The sequence below is a fragment of the Micromesistius poutassou genome (genome assembly GCF_964030765.1).
Source record: "Micromesistius poutassou genome assembly, chromosome: 3".
Lineage (NCBI taxonomy): Eukaryota > Metazoa > Chordata > Actinopteri > Gadiformes > Gadidae > Micromesistius > Micromesistius poutassou.
The window spans coordinates 3,578,737-3,593,353 of NC_140273.1; the positions used below are offsets into that span (position 1 = coordinate 3,578,737).

Genomic DNA, 14,617 nt, shown 5'->3' on the forward strand with positions numbered 1-14,617 from the left:
ATAAATATAACTAATGACACACTTTATTTTGGTGATTGAACCCCAAATCACATTTTTATATTAATACACACATTTCGGCACCATAACCGTTTCACTTGAAGCGTGCTCTGTGAACACTACCACTGCCCCCACCAGTACAAGTTCACACTTCCTCCACCACTGCTGTCTGACACCACTGATTTGACCAGCCAACTGTTCTCGACGACACAAGATGTCCTGCACGGCTGCGGTAGCTTGGGCCCCTCCCCTTCATCTGGCTTACCCTTTACATTATGTGCCAGCAGTATATATAGCGTGGCAGGCTCTGGGAAAGGCCTCTGGCAGACAGAATGAAGTGGCTGATCTCTGTGAGTTGCCTGGCGCTTCTGCTGGTCCTAGCTTCTGCAGGTATGGATTTGTGACTTATTAATGCACTATTCACTCTGATATGATGGACGGCTTACATGGACGGATTGATTCAGTGCAGTAGGTCAACTGGTTAGTGGTTACCATCTATACAAAGTCAATGGCATGGAGTTGTAAAATAGCATTAGCTGGTTACTGGTTATCTTCTATTCTATGCCAGAGGATCCAAGGTCTGTCAAGAAGTACTTACGGTAGAAAACCGTTTTGATGGCATGTACTCATTCATTCACCAGCTGTTATCATTGCCTTCTGGCCTGTTGGATGTGTTTCCACTTATTCTGCTTTCAGAGCCATTTAACTGTGGTATGCCAGGGATGTATCATCTGCTTAGTATTTGAATAACCTTGAATTGACAGCGTGATTTGAGAAAGGACTTTGTATTTCAAAGGGGCCGTGTTTTAAGCAGTGTCAGTTAAGTAATATGTCATTTTGTACTCTGCACACACTTGTATAGTGAGAGTTATGGACAATTTGTTAACATGCTTAGTGAATATTGAAAGATTCATTACTGCTAAGTGTTCTACCAGCTTGTTGCTACTGTATGTCTAAATACCAGCTGGAGAGCACTAGTGGAGGAGGAAATACCAGGGCTAGCCAGCCACCTCCTTGAGGCATGATTGGCGTGACTCACTGTCACCAGTATTCAACCAGTATTCAACCAGTATTGGAGTCACAGGGCAGACTTCAAAACCAGGCTTCCAACTTGATAAACCGAAACCTGGCTCAAGCCAAAGAGCAATACTAATATAACTAATAGTAATATATAACTAACTAGTAAATGGTAATGGAGGTGATTTCACTTACAACAATTTGTAACCATCTGTAATAAGGCCATGCTTCACCCCAGCAGAGCAGAGGGTGGTTGAACACTTTTAGGTTTGTTTACCTTTCCTGTAGCTCTGGCTGCCTAGCAGTGTCAAGCCTGCATTTAAATGTCACTGAGGATTTTGGCATCTGGGTAGCACATGACCGGACAGGGGAATTTCCCAGTGTCCTTACCCCCACTGGTAAAAGGTTACCAGTCCTTATATTATTTGGTGAATTGCGTACTATCGTAATAAAGTATCAATTGTAGTTATGGCAACTTTAATAGTAGAGGATAGCAACCTTTCTTGCTTTTGTTGAGGCTGGCACTGCATTTTGTGTGTTTGATTTGTGCTTGCTAATGGGGTACCCTTGCCTGCCCTTGTGCTGGTATATTTTGGTCCTGGTGGACTTCCATAGCCAGGTGCTAGGCCCATGTCAAAGGGCATAGTAACCGAATACTGTATGAACACTAAAGCCAGGCATGGACAGTCCTTTCCCTCATATGCAGACATTAAGGACCGGACACCACATCAAACTATAAATCAACACAGGCCTACACTGTGTAAACTATTGCGATATATTCTCTCAACGTTGTGCTTGCTCATGCCTGTAAAGTTGCTGAGCTAATGCAGCTAGCGAACCAGCTGCACAGCCAACGAATAAAATGTGTGCTCAATTCTGAATGATACATCAATATGATTTTTTATTTCTGTATTCTGTGTGTAAATTAAGGCCCACATACAGAATTACAGAACATATTTCTGAATATCATTTTGAAAAAAATAAGTAATATTCCACATAAGTTATTGTTGATTATGTAACTCAATTCACCATCGACACACATTGTGTTTATTGACTCCACTCTGGTGACGTAGTGGATGAGATCTATTGGATCTATTGTTTTATATATAGCTGTGTGATAAAGCGTTGCAGGGGAATTGTGCAATAGTGTGGTTCCATTGGAGGCTGGGCTTCCAATCTTCATGAAAGGCCCATCCCTCCTTCTTTTCACTCCTCTGAATCAGTGTGGACTATTTCTGTTCAGCCATAGAGAACCTAGGCACCCAGGCACCTGTCCCTCTCCATCCCCTGACCATAGCATGTGCTGTACAGGCTTAGCTGGAGGGGCCACAGCGGGGGCCGGGGAACTCCCAAGAAGCAGGGGCCAGGTTCATACACATTACATATAGTCCCCTTGTTTAACCCTAATGTGTTTGTCATTTGTAGCATCTTCCCTACTCGCTTTCAAGAGGAAACATACAACAAAGTAAAATAATGTGTTCAATCTTTTCTCAGCACCTTTAGACACACAGGCCTTTAGAGTCTAGACACATTGACGGGCAAGCAGGAATACTCAGAGACATCCTAGGTGCATTCGTTCTTCCTCTACGCAAGCCCTTTTCCATTCTGTCTGAATGTGTAAACTGAATATGTGACCGAATAAAGCTATCATGAAGCTATCATGTGGTGACTATCACCACATGAACTACCAACTGTTGGTAACATTGTTTTGACACAATGGGAAAAGGGTACTGATGGGGACTCCACCCCTTAATTTACAGTACCAGATGGCTATTAACAATCCATGCTCTGCTCAGATGTGGAAGGATAATTACATGTTGAGAAGCAACCTTCCTCATCCTCCTACCCCACACAAAAACGCATTGTCTTACAACTTGAAACTTGAAAGAAACTTCTGAAAACATCATCCCCTTTATGTAAAGCTTGTGACTCGTATTCAAGCTGTGTCACCACCCCAACAAGCAGTGGGAAAGCAGTGACCGTGTTTACTTTGCTGCTGACCACTTAGTGTCGCTGTGTATTATTTTTGCACTCTCATTTGCAATCTTGTTTGCACTGCCATTCCTGGCACACCTGGATCTCATCATCAGATGGAACCCTGCGCAAGCCAAACACTGACACATCAAGAGAAAATACTAAGCCCCCTGAAATATTGTTTATGTTGCCGTTTAAGGTGAGCAAGGTTATTTGTCCCACATCATCACATGAGAGACACTGATGAGGTGAAATATCTGTATGAACATATTTCTATTTCAACCTGAAGAAACAACACAATTTCTTACAATGTTTCCTGGCGCCATATAGACTAAACCCCATCACAGTTCACCCAGGTATGAGTGTGATTAGCCGTTACAAGCCGTTTTGAAAATCGGCCTCCTCTGACATACACAAGTGGGCGTGTCCACCTAGATGTGTGCTGGATAGATCAGTCTACCAGCCTACCCAGTGGACGGTAACAAACGTTTTTCAAAACGGCTTGTAACGGCTAATCCCACTCAAACCTGATGGTATTATATGTCACCTTTAAGAAGTGGGAGTTAAGAAGGGAGGGGCGGGTGTTGTAATGCCTAGTCAGTTTATGAGGGTAGTGCTGTCTCATCCACACATGCCTGGCTGGCTGGCAGCAGCAGCAGCAGCTTGTGTTATGGGTCGTACGATGTAATAGCACTACAGCTTTGGACCACATCCAAACCGTGCAGCCGACATCAAACCCTACATAGCAGGGGCATATCAGTGCTCAAGTCCTCTGCCCCAGATCAGGACTTGGGTACACTTAAGTCTCGCCGCCGCGACAAGTTTTATGAGCAGGGTCTTTAAAATGTGTGGGCCACTGTGGACACACTGAATGCCAGTTTGGAAGTGTTTGGTGACTGCATCTGTCTGCACTAGGGGTGGTGTTTTGCATTTTATTAAAGATGTAATGCTGTTTGTTGGCTTAAAGTGTATCCATTATTTGTACTTGACCAGGATGGAAAAAACGGGCAGAAAAATGCCCATTTGCCAATTTCATTCCACGAGGCTCATTTTCACATTCTCATGTCAGCAAAAGTACTCATAGTTTACATCAACGGCTTCATGAGTTGGCCAGGGCCTGGCACTCTAAGGTACAGAGACGTGTTATGATTACAGTGATGTGCACGATGGTAGGGCTACTAGGTCCCCAACAAAATCCGAACTGGGGATCAGCAGGCACCTTCACAGCCGCTAAATAGTTTGGAGAGTGAATCAAGCCCCAGAATAGGACAACACAGTTGTCATGGAGGGAATGGACGCAGCAGAGGAAGATTACACGGATGGCACTATGGGGAGGGACAGATCACAAGGGTGTTAAGCTTTCTGTCCAGCCCAGTCCCCCTTAGCACAGACTTCTGTCACTCATCTTCACCAAAGCTCTCGGTTCCTAAGCTCTGGCATCTCCAGCGCCACATTTAAAATAGATATGTTAGTAGTGCCAGCTTGTATGTATATATATATATGACAAATTGGATGGCCACAGTTTATATAAGTTTAAATAAGGTTACCTAAAAGACTTGGCTGCCTTGGAATCATTTGATTTCTCTACGATTCCATGTTGATTCTGCAAGCAATGTTTCTTGCGTTGTCAGTGGCAAAACAAATCTTCAACCAACAATGTGCATTGGGAGCAATGGGTCTACTGAGAGCAAGCCCCTTAATTGACTGCTTGTGAAGGTGTGAAACGCATGACTGAGTCTCAACCCAAGCGCCTCCTCTGGCTTGTAATACAAATCTCAGACATACATTCAGCTCACATAACACGCTTGTCCCTCTGGAGGCTTCACAGTCTGCAGAAGATCCAGTTGGCAAGATCTCTCTCTCTGTCTCTCTCTCTCTCTCTCTACCACTCCTAATTCGATTAAATGAAGGTCAGGGCTCTGGGTTCAATCTGGTTTGGGTATCCGGTCCAAGTATGATACAGTGTGAGATGAAGCAGAGAGCAATGTACAAAGTATATACAGCGATCATAATGTACTTCCTACCTTGTTGCAATCCCTGGCCATGGCACAACTTAAGGCACTGGTAGATATCTGGGAGGTCTTCACTCCTTAATGGAACTCAGAGAGGGAAGGAAACCATCTGCAAATGGCGTATGGTTTTGATTGGTAATCAAAGCGATCAACGCAATAATGGGGGATTTGGTTGATAAATAGGATTAACTTGTGTTTACAGAGTATAAAAAACAGGCATTCTTCTTCATGGAAAATGTTGATGATTCAGTGCATGCCAGACACAGACCCAGTCTTAAAAACAAGAGGACCTCACACACAATAGAAAGAGACGTATTTAGAAGAAAGTAGACGGAAGAATCTGGAAGAAATGTGCTCTGAAAGCTGATGTGGCACACATGCTGTTAAGCCTGAACTTCTGCTACTGAAGACACGTTATTTTGTTCTCCATGTTAAAGGTAGAAGAACAGCCACGACATTGATATGGTGGAGCCCTTCCGGAACACATGATGGCAAATTATGTCATCATGCACGTTCACTCTTACCAATTGGTTCACAATGTTCTTTATTTGAGAAGCAGCAATCTGAGCCTTGATCCTGAGAATGTGTTGTATTATTAGATTATCATGCAGCTTGAGTGTACTCCGGCCAACAAGCAAACATATCAAGCAGAGAGAATATACCAGAATGAACTGCTTTAGCCACGTTTTTTAGTGAATGGGATTTATTGTGGTTGTGTTGCTATGGGTCTGCGACAACAATTTATCGTCAAGTCATTAATGCTACATACTATTTTACATCATATTCTATCAGTGGTACAGCAGTCAATGAACAGATTATACTAGTGTGTGTCAAAATATTATATTATTGTAAACATCAAGCATTAGTTCAAGCAGTCCATAACACTTCACTGAAAACAGCCGATGTATGTATGATGTAAGTTATGGCAATAATTAGCTAAATTAATTAATGTTGGCCCCAGTAGTCAACCATTTGTCCACCATCAATTATTCACAGAGTCTCTTAAATCTACATCTTTCCACAGATCTCCTCGATGGGATCTCCAGTCATGATGAGGAAGCCGTGAGGGGGCTAGAGCTCCAGCAGGCTGATGTGGAGCCCTTCCCCTGCCCATGCCCCCCCACAGAGGAGCATGGCAGCCAGACCTCCTCCAACGACACCCCCGCCCCAGAGAGAACACTCTGTCAGCCCTGCAACCCCCTGCCGTCCTTGGAGAAAGTAGAGGATGAAGATCAATCTGCTTCCCGGGAGGATGAGGAGGAACCAGCAGCTCCTGCAGAGGGAGAAGTCTCCGTTGAAGGACTGGACAGTGAAGAAGAGATAGGGGTGGAGGAGGCCGCTTCTCAGGAGGAGTTGGTCATGGACGAGGAGCTGGTGGGTGAGGAAGATCTCCTGTCAGAGTCCACAGAAGAGGCCGTAGAGCTTGAGGAGGAGATGGAGGAGGTGGGTGTTGAGGAACAGGACATATCAGAGGAAGAGGAGGTTGAACTTGACAGTTCTGTGGAGGACGCTGTGGAGACAGTGGAGACTGCAGATGTAGAAGATGCCCAAGAGGAAGAAGAAGTGATTGAACAGCAGGAAGACGACGACGTGGAAGATGACGAAGAGGTAGAAGAAACTGCTGGAGAAGACATTGAGGAGGAAGCTGAGGCCATTGAGGAAGAAGAGGAGGACACATCTGATCATCTCCTTGTGGATATTGTGCATGAAGAGGCCATCTCTGAAGATGTTCTCGAGGAACAGATGGAAGAGGCGGCACCTGAGGCTGAACTGCTAGAGGATCCAGAAGCGACAAAAGCAGATGTCCTCCCAGAACCTGAAGTGGCTCCAGAAGAACTGATCCCAGAACCAGATGCTGCTGTAGAGGAGGTCACTCCAGAGCCTCTGGACGACTCTGCAGCTGTGGTGGCAGAGGAGGAGGCTGAGGTGGTCCAAGATACCGTGGTTGTTGAAGAGGTCACGTCGGAGGAGGCCATAGTGGAGGAGGCCATAGTGGAGGAGGCCATAGTGGAGGAGGCCATAGTGGAGGAGGCCCCAGTGGAGGAGGCTCCAATGGAAGAGGCTTCAGTGGAGGAGGCCCCAGTGGAGGAAGCCATAGTGGAGGAAGCCATAGTGGAGGAGGTCATGGTAGAGGAGGCTCCAGTGGAGGAGGCTCCGGTGGAGGAGGCCCCGGTGGAGGAGGTCACAGTGGAGGAGGCTGAAGTGGAGGAGGCTCCAGTGGAGGAGGCTCCGGTGGAGGAGGCCCCAGTGGAGGAGGCTCCAGTGGAGGAGGCTACAGTGGAGGAGGCTCCAGTGGAGGAGGCCCCGGTGGAGGAGGTCACAGTGGAGGAGGCTGCAGTGGAGGAGGCTACAGTGGAGGAGGCCACAGTGGAGGAGGTCACAGTGGAGGAGGCTACAGCGGAGGAGGCTGCAGTGGAGGAGGCTACAGTGGAGGAGGCTACAGCGGAGGAGGCTACAGTGGAGGAAACGAGTCAAGAGGAGAAACCAGTTAAAGGTACTGACAAAACAACTATATAAAATACTACAAGAAAAGTCTAAAGAAATATAGCTTGAGCACAAAGTTTCAAGAGCTTGATGGGTTCCTGATAATTGTCCAACCCTTTTCTGCTAAAGCTAAGCTCACTAATCCCATTAATACACGATGGGCCTTGGGCAGTCTGTGCTGCTGCAATCAGGAAAGCTCCAAAAGATTCCATTGCATGACACCAGGGGGCTCACGCCTGCTGTACAAGATGCTGGCAGAAGCTGAAAGCAAGTTTTTGGCGCCAAGTATGATCCTACTACAAAGTGTCTATTTTTGAATGGGTTTGAATTGTTGTTGAATTTGTAAAAAAACTGTATGTTTGTGTGTATGTGAGTGAGTGAGTGAGTGAGTGAGTGAGTGAGTGTGTATGTGTGTGTGTGTTAGTGTGTGCTTGTCCTAAGGCACATCATGCAGGAATAACCTAGGCCACAGAAATAGACCTCCGAAAATAGCTGTGGAAAGGGATGGACAGTGAGATGGATGGAGTGTGATATAAGAGCAAGGCCGGCACACAGTGCAGATGGTCTGGTCACTCAGCTCGGGTCAAACCACTGCCTGGTGGGGAGGGGGGAGAGGGGGTGGGAAGGGCAGTCTGTTTTGTTACCATGCCAGCCATGTTCCCATAGCTTTATTGGATCAAATAATTATGACTCATGTTACGCATATGACAATGGGCAGCTTTTGAACAAAGCCAGAGATTAATTCTACAGCATGTCGTCCATGCAATTAGCCTCATCTCATGGCCTTGCCTCTTACTCAGAGATGTATAAAGTACTAGAGACCCAGACTTAAGTAAAAGTAGTACTGTACTGTATCAAAAAAGTGACTTGAGTAGAAGTAGAAGTGTTCTTTAAACACCCCAATTAAGTGGAAGTACTAAAGTATTCAAAATGTTTTGTACTTAAGTATTGCAAGTAGTAGTTTTTTTTTTTAAATGTACTACTCAAGTACTGAAAGTAAAAGTAAAAGTATTGTGTTATGTTTATATTAAAGAAAGCAGTCAAAAGTTTGAATATCATATTGTTTATATGATCTCAAATATTTAAACTGAAGGACACACAATTCCTTTGGCTGTAGCAGCAGTACAAGGACAGGAATACATACAGAGCTGTCTTAAAGCTGTGAAAGGCCACATGCAAGTATTTATGTAAAAACAAACAAGTAAAACATCTCAAAGGTCAGAGGGGTATTCCAAGAAAACGGTTAAGTGACAAACAAGTTAAAGGACAATTTCGGTATTTTGAACATTGAGCCCCCTTTCTGGTTTGTCTAGGTTGAAATAGAGTGGTTGAACCGACATTTTGACTATTGGTCCTGTCTCGGGTATTTGGCTCATTTAGAATCGCCCCTGCCTTCTTCAGAATGGCTGGCAACGTGTCCTTAAAACAACCCTAAATGTTCGTTTTCAGAAATGTGCAACTCACCGAGTGGTTAGTGGTGTTTGTTGATGTTCCAAATCCAAGTATCGTAGCGAAGTACAGTTTCTGTCGTGTTTGATTGCTATTTTATCGCATTTTGTAAATCCCATTGATTTCTGTTGGAAGACTCATTGCTCGTTGGCCGGAAATGGAAAGGGGGGCTGTTTACATTTGGTTGTAGTCTTTTCGTTCGGTTCTAGCCCTACTGTTGAGAAGGAGAACTGAACGAAAAGACTACAACCAAACATAAACAGTCTTCCAACAGAAATCAATGGGATAACATTTTTATAATTGTAACGAGTAACGATTCAGCACATGAAAAATGTATTGGAGTAAAAGTATTAAAATCATCAAAAATATGTAGTGAAGTAAAAGTGGAAGTAGGAGAAAAAAATAATACTCCAGTAAAGTACAGATACAGCATTTTAGTACTTAAGTACAGTAGTGAAGTAGTTCTACTTCGTTACTATACATCTCTGCTCTTACTTAATGCAAGGGCGGCCCGAGGACCCCAGGACCTGATGTCGTTTCTACTGTTCTGCTTCTCCTCAGCCGGCAGAGAGGGCCGCCCATTCAGAGACAGGACCCACATCGATGAGACGCTGCGATTGACCACCTCCGAGCCATCCGCAGAATTCTCAGGTAAGTTGAGAGAGAAGATTCCTGAATACATTGCATACATACATGCATGCATACAATCATACATATACAAATACACTACATACATACATACATACATACGTATGTACGTACATATATATATATATAGTACATACATGAAGACATGCATGCATACATACATACATATTTACATAAATACATACATAGCTTACATATACATTACATACATAAATACATAAATGAAACCACTCAAATAATTCTCTTCAGATGTTTGTATCACTGACGGCAAAGATCCCAAAAACTGGCCTCCAAAATGTATTCCTGACCATGACTTCTCTCTCTCTGTAGCTGCTATGAAGAAGCTGCTGAGCATCTATCACGGTTCCATCAAACCCATGGAAAATGCATACAAGTACAATGAAATGAGGCAGCACCAAGTGTCAGGTACTCGAGTGGTCCTTAATTCCATCATTCACAGGAGGGTTGAGAATTGACACCAATGCTTGATTGCATTAATCTTTTCTATGAGCACATATTTGTATGCAGGCCTAAGTGTTGCTTGATTTGTATATAATTTATATAAATGATGCCAGGCTTCCAGGCCAAAAAACAGCAGCTCAATTAATATAGTAGGGGGCTGCTCTCTCTGTGAATTGTGAGCCCCCATGTGGTGTATAGTGGTAGTGCAAAACAAAGTTGTGCAACACAGAAAAAAGATAGATAGTTTGTATAACAACCAAATATTAAAACCATAACAAATAGATAAAACATAGCATTAAAATAACATGTTTTTAATATGCTGTTTGCTTATCTCCCTGTCACACACGCACATGCACACACACATACACACACACACACACACACACACACACACACACACACACACGTGCACACGCACGCACACACACAGATGGTGAGATCACATCCAAGCCCATGGTGTTGTTCCTGGGTCCCTGGAGTGTGGGCAAGTCGTCCATGATCAACTACCTGCTTGGTCTGCACAGCAGCTCCCAGGAACTCTATACAGGTACGCACCCTCATACTAACCTTTGAGAAAGAAGATCTCCATTCAGCTCAGCTGCTCTGTGAAAGGACACACCGTATAGTGTGCTTTTCCACTACACGGCACACAATTGGCACAAAATGCCCTGTCACACAGTTGGAGTCACAATAGTGCGCGGCTAATGTTTTGTACTTGTACTTGCATGTTCTAATTTCCCCATATTGGCTCATAAAAACATGCAATATGTCCTTTCTACCTGCCACTCTCTATGTGACCTATTCCTATGTTGCTGTTTGATACATAATTTCCATCCATTCTTTGCAAGTAGAGGCACAAAAATATCCACATATTCCTCCATATTTCACAGTGAGAAGGGAACTAGGAAAACAAATGACACTAATTGTGCTTCAGACCACGGAATAGAGTTCTAATATGATCTGCATTTCTGCATACCCTAACCCTAACCCTAGCCCTATACACCACAACACACAAGCAATGCACATGCGTACCATCTCCCTATCATATCCGTACGTACACAAACCTCTAACGACGGAGACGATGACTGCTGCTTCCCCGGCAGGCGCCGAGCCGACCACCTCCGAGTACACAGTGGTCATGCACGGCGAGAAGTTCCGCAGCGTGGAGGGCATCGTCATGGCGGCCGACAGCTCGCGCTCCTTCTCCCCGCTGGAGAAGTTCGGCCAGGGCTTCCTGGAGAAGCTGGTGGGGATCGAGATGCCCCACCCGCTGCTGGAGAGGGTCTCCTTCGTGGACACTCCCGGGATCATCGAGAACCGCAAGCAGCAGGAGAGAGGTGAGACAGGTGGAGGAGGAGGCCTGGGGGGGGAGGTGAGACGGGCAGTGGAGACCTGGGGGTGGATAAGCAAGCCGGAACACGCACAACAGCACACGCACACACACACGCACGCACACACACACACACACACACACACACACACACACACACACACCACACACACTACGAAACCATTGCTATATCCACAAACATACCCCGAAATGCACACATAATCCAATCACACGTGGCTTCATAAGAAACAATAACTTCCGGTCACGATGTCCTCTGAAAGATCAGATGAGACCGTCAATAGCGCCTCAGCGAAAAACACTGAAACTCCTCGACCCCCTGATTCGTCTCCTCCTCCAGGCTACCCCTACAACGATGTGTGCCAGTGGTTCATCGACCGGGCCGACCTCATCTTCCTGGTGTTCGACCCCACCAAGCTGGACGTGGGCGCCGAGCTGGAGATGCTCTTCAAGCAGATGAAGGGCCGCGAGTCCCAGATCCGCATCATCCTCAACAAGGCCGACAACCTGGCGCGGCAGGACCTGATGAGGGTGTACGGCGCCCTGTTCTGGAGCATGGCGCCCCTGATCAACGTGACCGAGCCCCCCCGCGTCTACGTCAGCTCCTTCTGGCCCCAGGACTACGCCCCCGACACCAGCCGCGAGCTCTTCATGAAGGAGGAGATCTCCCTGCTGGAGGACCTCAACGAGGTCAGACCATCTCACTCTCCTAGTCGCACCCTTCACAGAGGTCTTCTTATCAGCACCGCCGACACCGACTGTGCCTGTGTTTTAACGTTGACATATTATACCACCAGGTGTGAGTGTGACGACGGATAGATGAGCAACGTTTGCTACAACCCACTGGGTAGGCCGGTAGACTGATCCATCCAGCACACATCTAGGTGGACACGCCCACTTGTGATGTCAGAAGATGCCGATTTTCAAAACGGCTTGTAACGGCTAATCACACTCACCCCTGGTTGTATAATATGTCACCTTTAACGTTCGTTCACCCCTTGACCAAAGGTGCTGAGGGGTCACCTTTCACCAGGCTCTGTAGTATAAAGAACAGATCGAGCATGGTTAGCTGTCTGACTTGGCCATGCTTGGCATAAGCCGTTGTTAGTGTAGGATTTGCATGTGTGGGTGAATAAGAGGAACAGTTGATCTGAGTGACAGTAGTGTAAACAATGCAGCCCATTTACACACACACACTTCCTGGATGTTATCTATGAGTGGATAAATATGGATAAATATGACCACACAGAGCAGAGGGACACTCTCACACATGCAGACAATGATATTAACATTGGTATGAAGCCTTCTCAATGGCCTGATGCTCATTACATTCCCTGTTCTCTGTTTGTATCTCCTCATCCCTCTGTTTGTTCCACACTCACTCCCTCTTCTTCTCCTCCACCCGACCATAGGTGATCGAGAACCAGCTGGAGAACAAAATCGCCTTCATCCGGCAGCACGCCATCCGCGTGCGCATCCACGCGCTGCTGGTGGACCGCTACCTGCACACCTACAGCGAGAAGCTGGGCTGGTTCAGCGACCCCTACGAGGTCACCCAGGACATCGTGTCCGACCCGGACAAGTACTACATCTTCAAGTCCATCCTGGCCAAGACCAACGTCAGCAAGTTCGACCTGCCCGCCAAGGAGGCCTACCAGGACTTCTTCGGGGTGAACTCCATGTCGGCCTTCAAGCAGCTCTCGCAGCACTGCAGCTGGTCGGGGGGCTGCCTGCTGGAGAAGATCGAGAAGGCCATCACCGAGGAGCTGCCGGCCCTGCTCAGCAGCGTGGGTAGGATGTCCGCGGGGCCCGCCAAAGCTGCGCCCGCCGCGGCTCCGGCAGCCCCGCCCCCGCTGCCCGGCACCTGCGAAGGCACCGGCTGCGCAGAGCAGCCCAAGAACCGTTGGCGGAAACAGTGAGACGGAGAAAGAGAGGAAGAGAGCGGTGGGGAGGAAGGAAAGGGCATTAAAAGAAAGGAAAGGTGGAGGTTGAAGGACAGTAGCCATTTGCTTCACACGGGTGGGACCGCCTCCCTGGTCACTGTATTTGTCTACTTGGATGACTGGCGCCACAGAGATGGGAAACCAAAGAGGGGCCGGTATGGCCACAGCACATCCGGGATCAGAGAGTCATGAGGGATCCTTCTTCTTCTTCTCATCCGTTTTGTCCTGTATCCAGCACTGCATTGGCAGCTTTTGGCTGCATCAGCCTGCCACAGAGAGAGCGAGAGAAAGATCTAGTCTCATTGAGAATGGTAGAAAGTACTTGAATATTTCACCTTTTATTTGATTTCACATTTTACCAAATTAAATATAACAAATACCTTCTGTCTCTTTCGCGTTTGCTCGTCCAACCTGGTCGAGACTGGTCACTATCAGAAGAATTGTTGTAGTTAACATATTTCAACAAACAATACCCATTAATATTCATCACGATAAGACGATAACATCAGAGAATGTGCAAAATAGTTTTGGGTGGTTGTGGTTTTGTTTTGTACGTATGCAACATGGTAGAAACCCCATCCATGGAAACACCATGAACTGTGTTTCTTGCCTTCAAGCCATTGTCAATAGAGAGATTTCTAATTCAGTGTCTTTCATTTCAGTATTTATTGGACAGGTTGTGGTTGGAGCGTTCTTGAATAAACCACACTTCCCATCAGTCTTTGTCAATCATTGTGTGCCGTAGGCTAGCTCTCCGATATGATGTAGCTCCATTTATTTCACTGCAACACAAAATGTGTTATTGAATGCAAATGTGTGCGTCTGTGTCTTCCTAATGTTTGCTTTATGATTTTAGCATAGCATCCTAGCTGTGACAGTGCGTTATTCGATTAATATTTATTGCATTCAATATTGATTGTATGTGCCTAATTTGTGTAGTGATATTCAAATTAAAGTATTTTCCTTATTCAGCTGGCTTTTTTATTATACATGCCACATGTCATAGCCAGTAATGGCTTGATATTGATATAGGTATTGATGTATACTGGGTATAGTGATACATGCTAATTAGCCTTAACAGCTGGCTGAATAAACATTAACAAGCATTACCTTCGAATCCTTCACAGTGTCAAATAAGTTCACAGTGTCAAATAAGCCAGCCATGCACTGTTCAGGAACAACCCGTGACCACCAGGGGTCGCCTTCACTCAACCAGAACGAGAAGACGTGAATTCCTAAAAAAACAAACCGAATGTCATACAAATTGGCATTTACTAAATGAA

At 45.8% G+C, this 14,617-nt stretch overlaps 1 protein-coding gene across 1 annotated transcript; it reads left to right on the top strand.

Moving 5' to 3' along the window:
* The first annotated feature begins 301 nt into the window (after nucleotides 1-301).
* srla (sarcalumenin a) lies at nucleotides 302-14,305 on the top strand. The gene is made up of 8 exons (XM_084464908.1): nucleotides 302-387; nucleotides 6,025-7,494; nucleotides 9,495-9,584; nucleotides 9,912-10,007; nucleotides 10,474-10,590; nucleotides 11,147-11,380; nucleotides 11,732-12,081; nucleotides 12,804-14,305. The coding sequence occupies exons 1-8, from the start codon at nucleotides 330-332 to the stop codon at nucleotides 13,308-13,310; spliced, it is 2,922 nt and encodes a 973-aa protein (XP_084321034.1). The 5' UTR covers nucleotides 302-329; the 3' UTR covers nucleotides 13,311-14,305.
* Nucleotides 14,306-14,617: the final 312 nt, after the last annotated feature.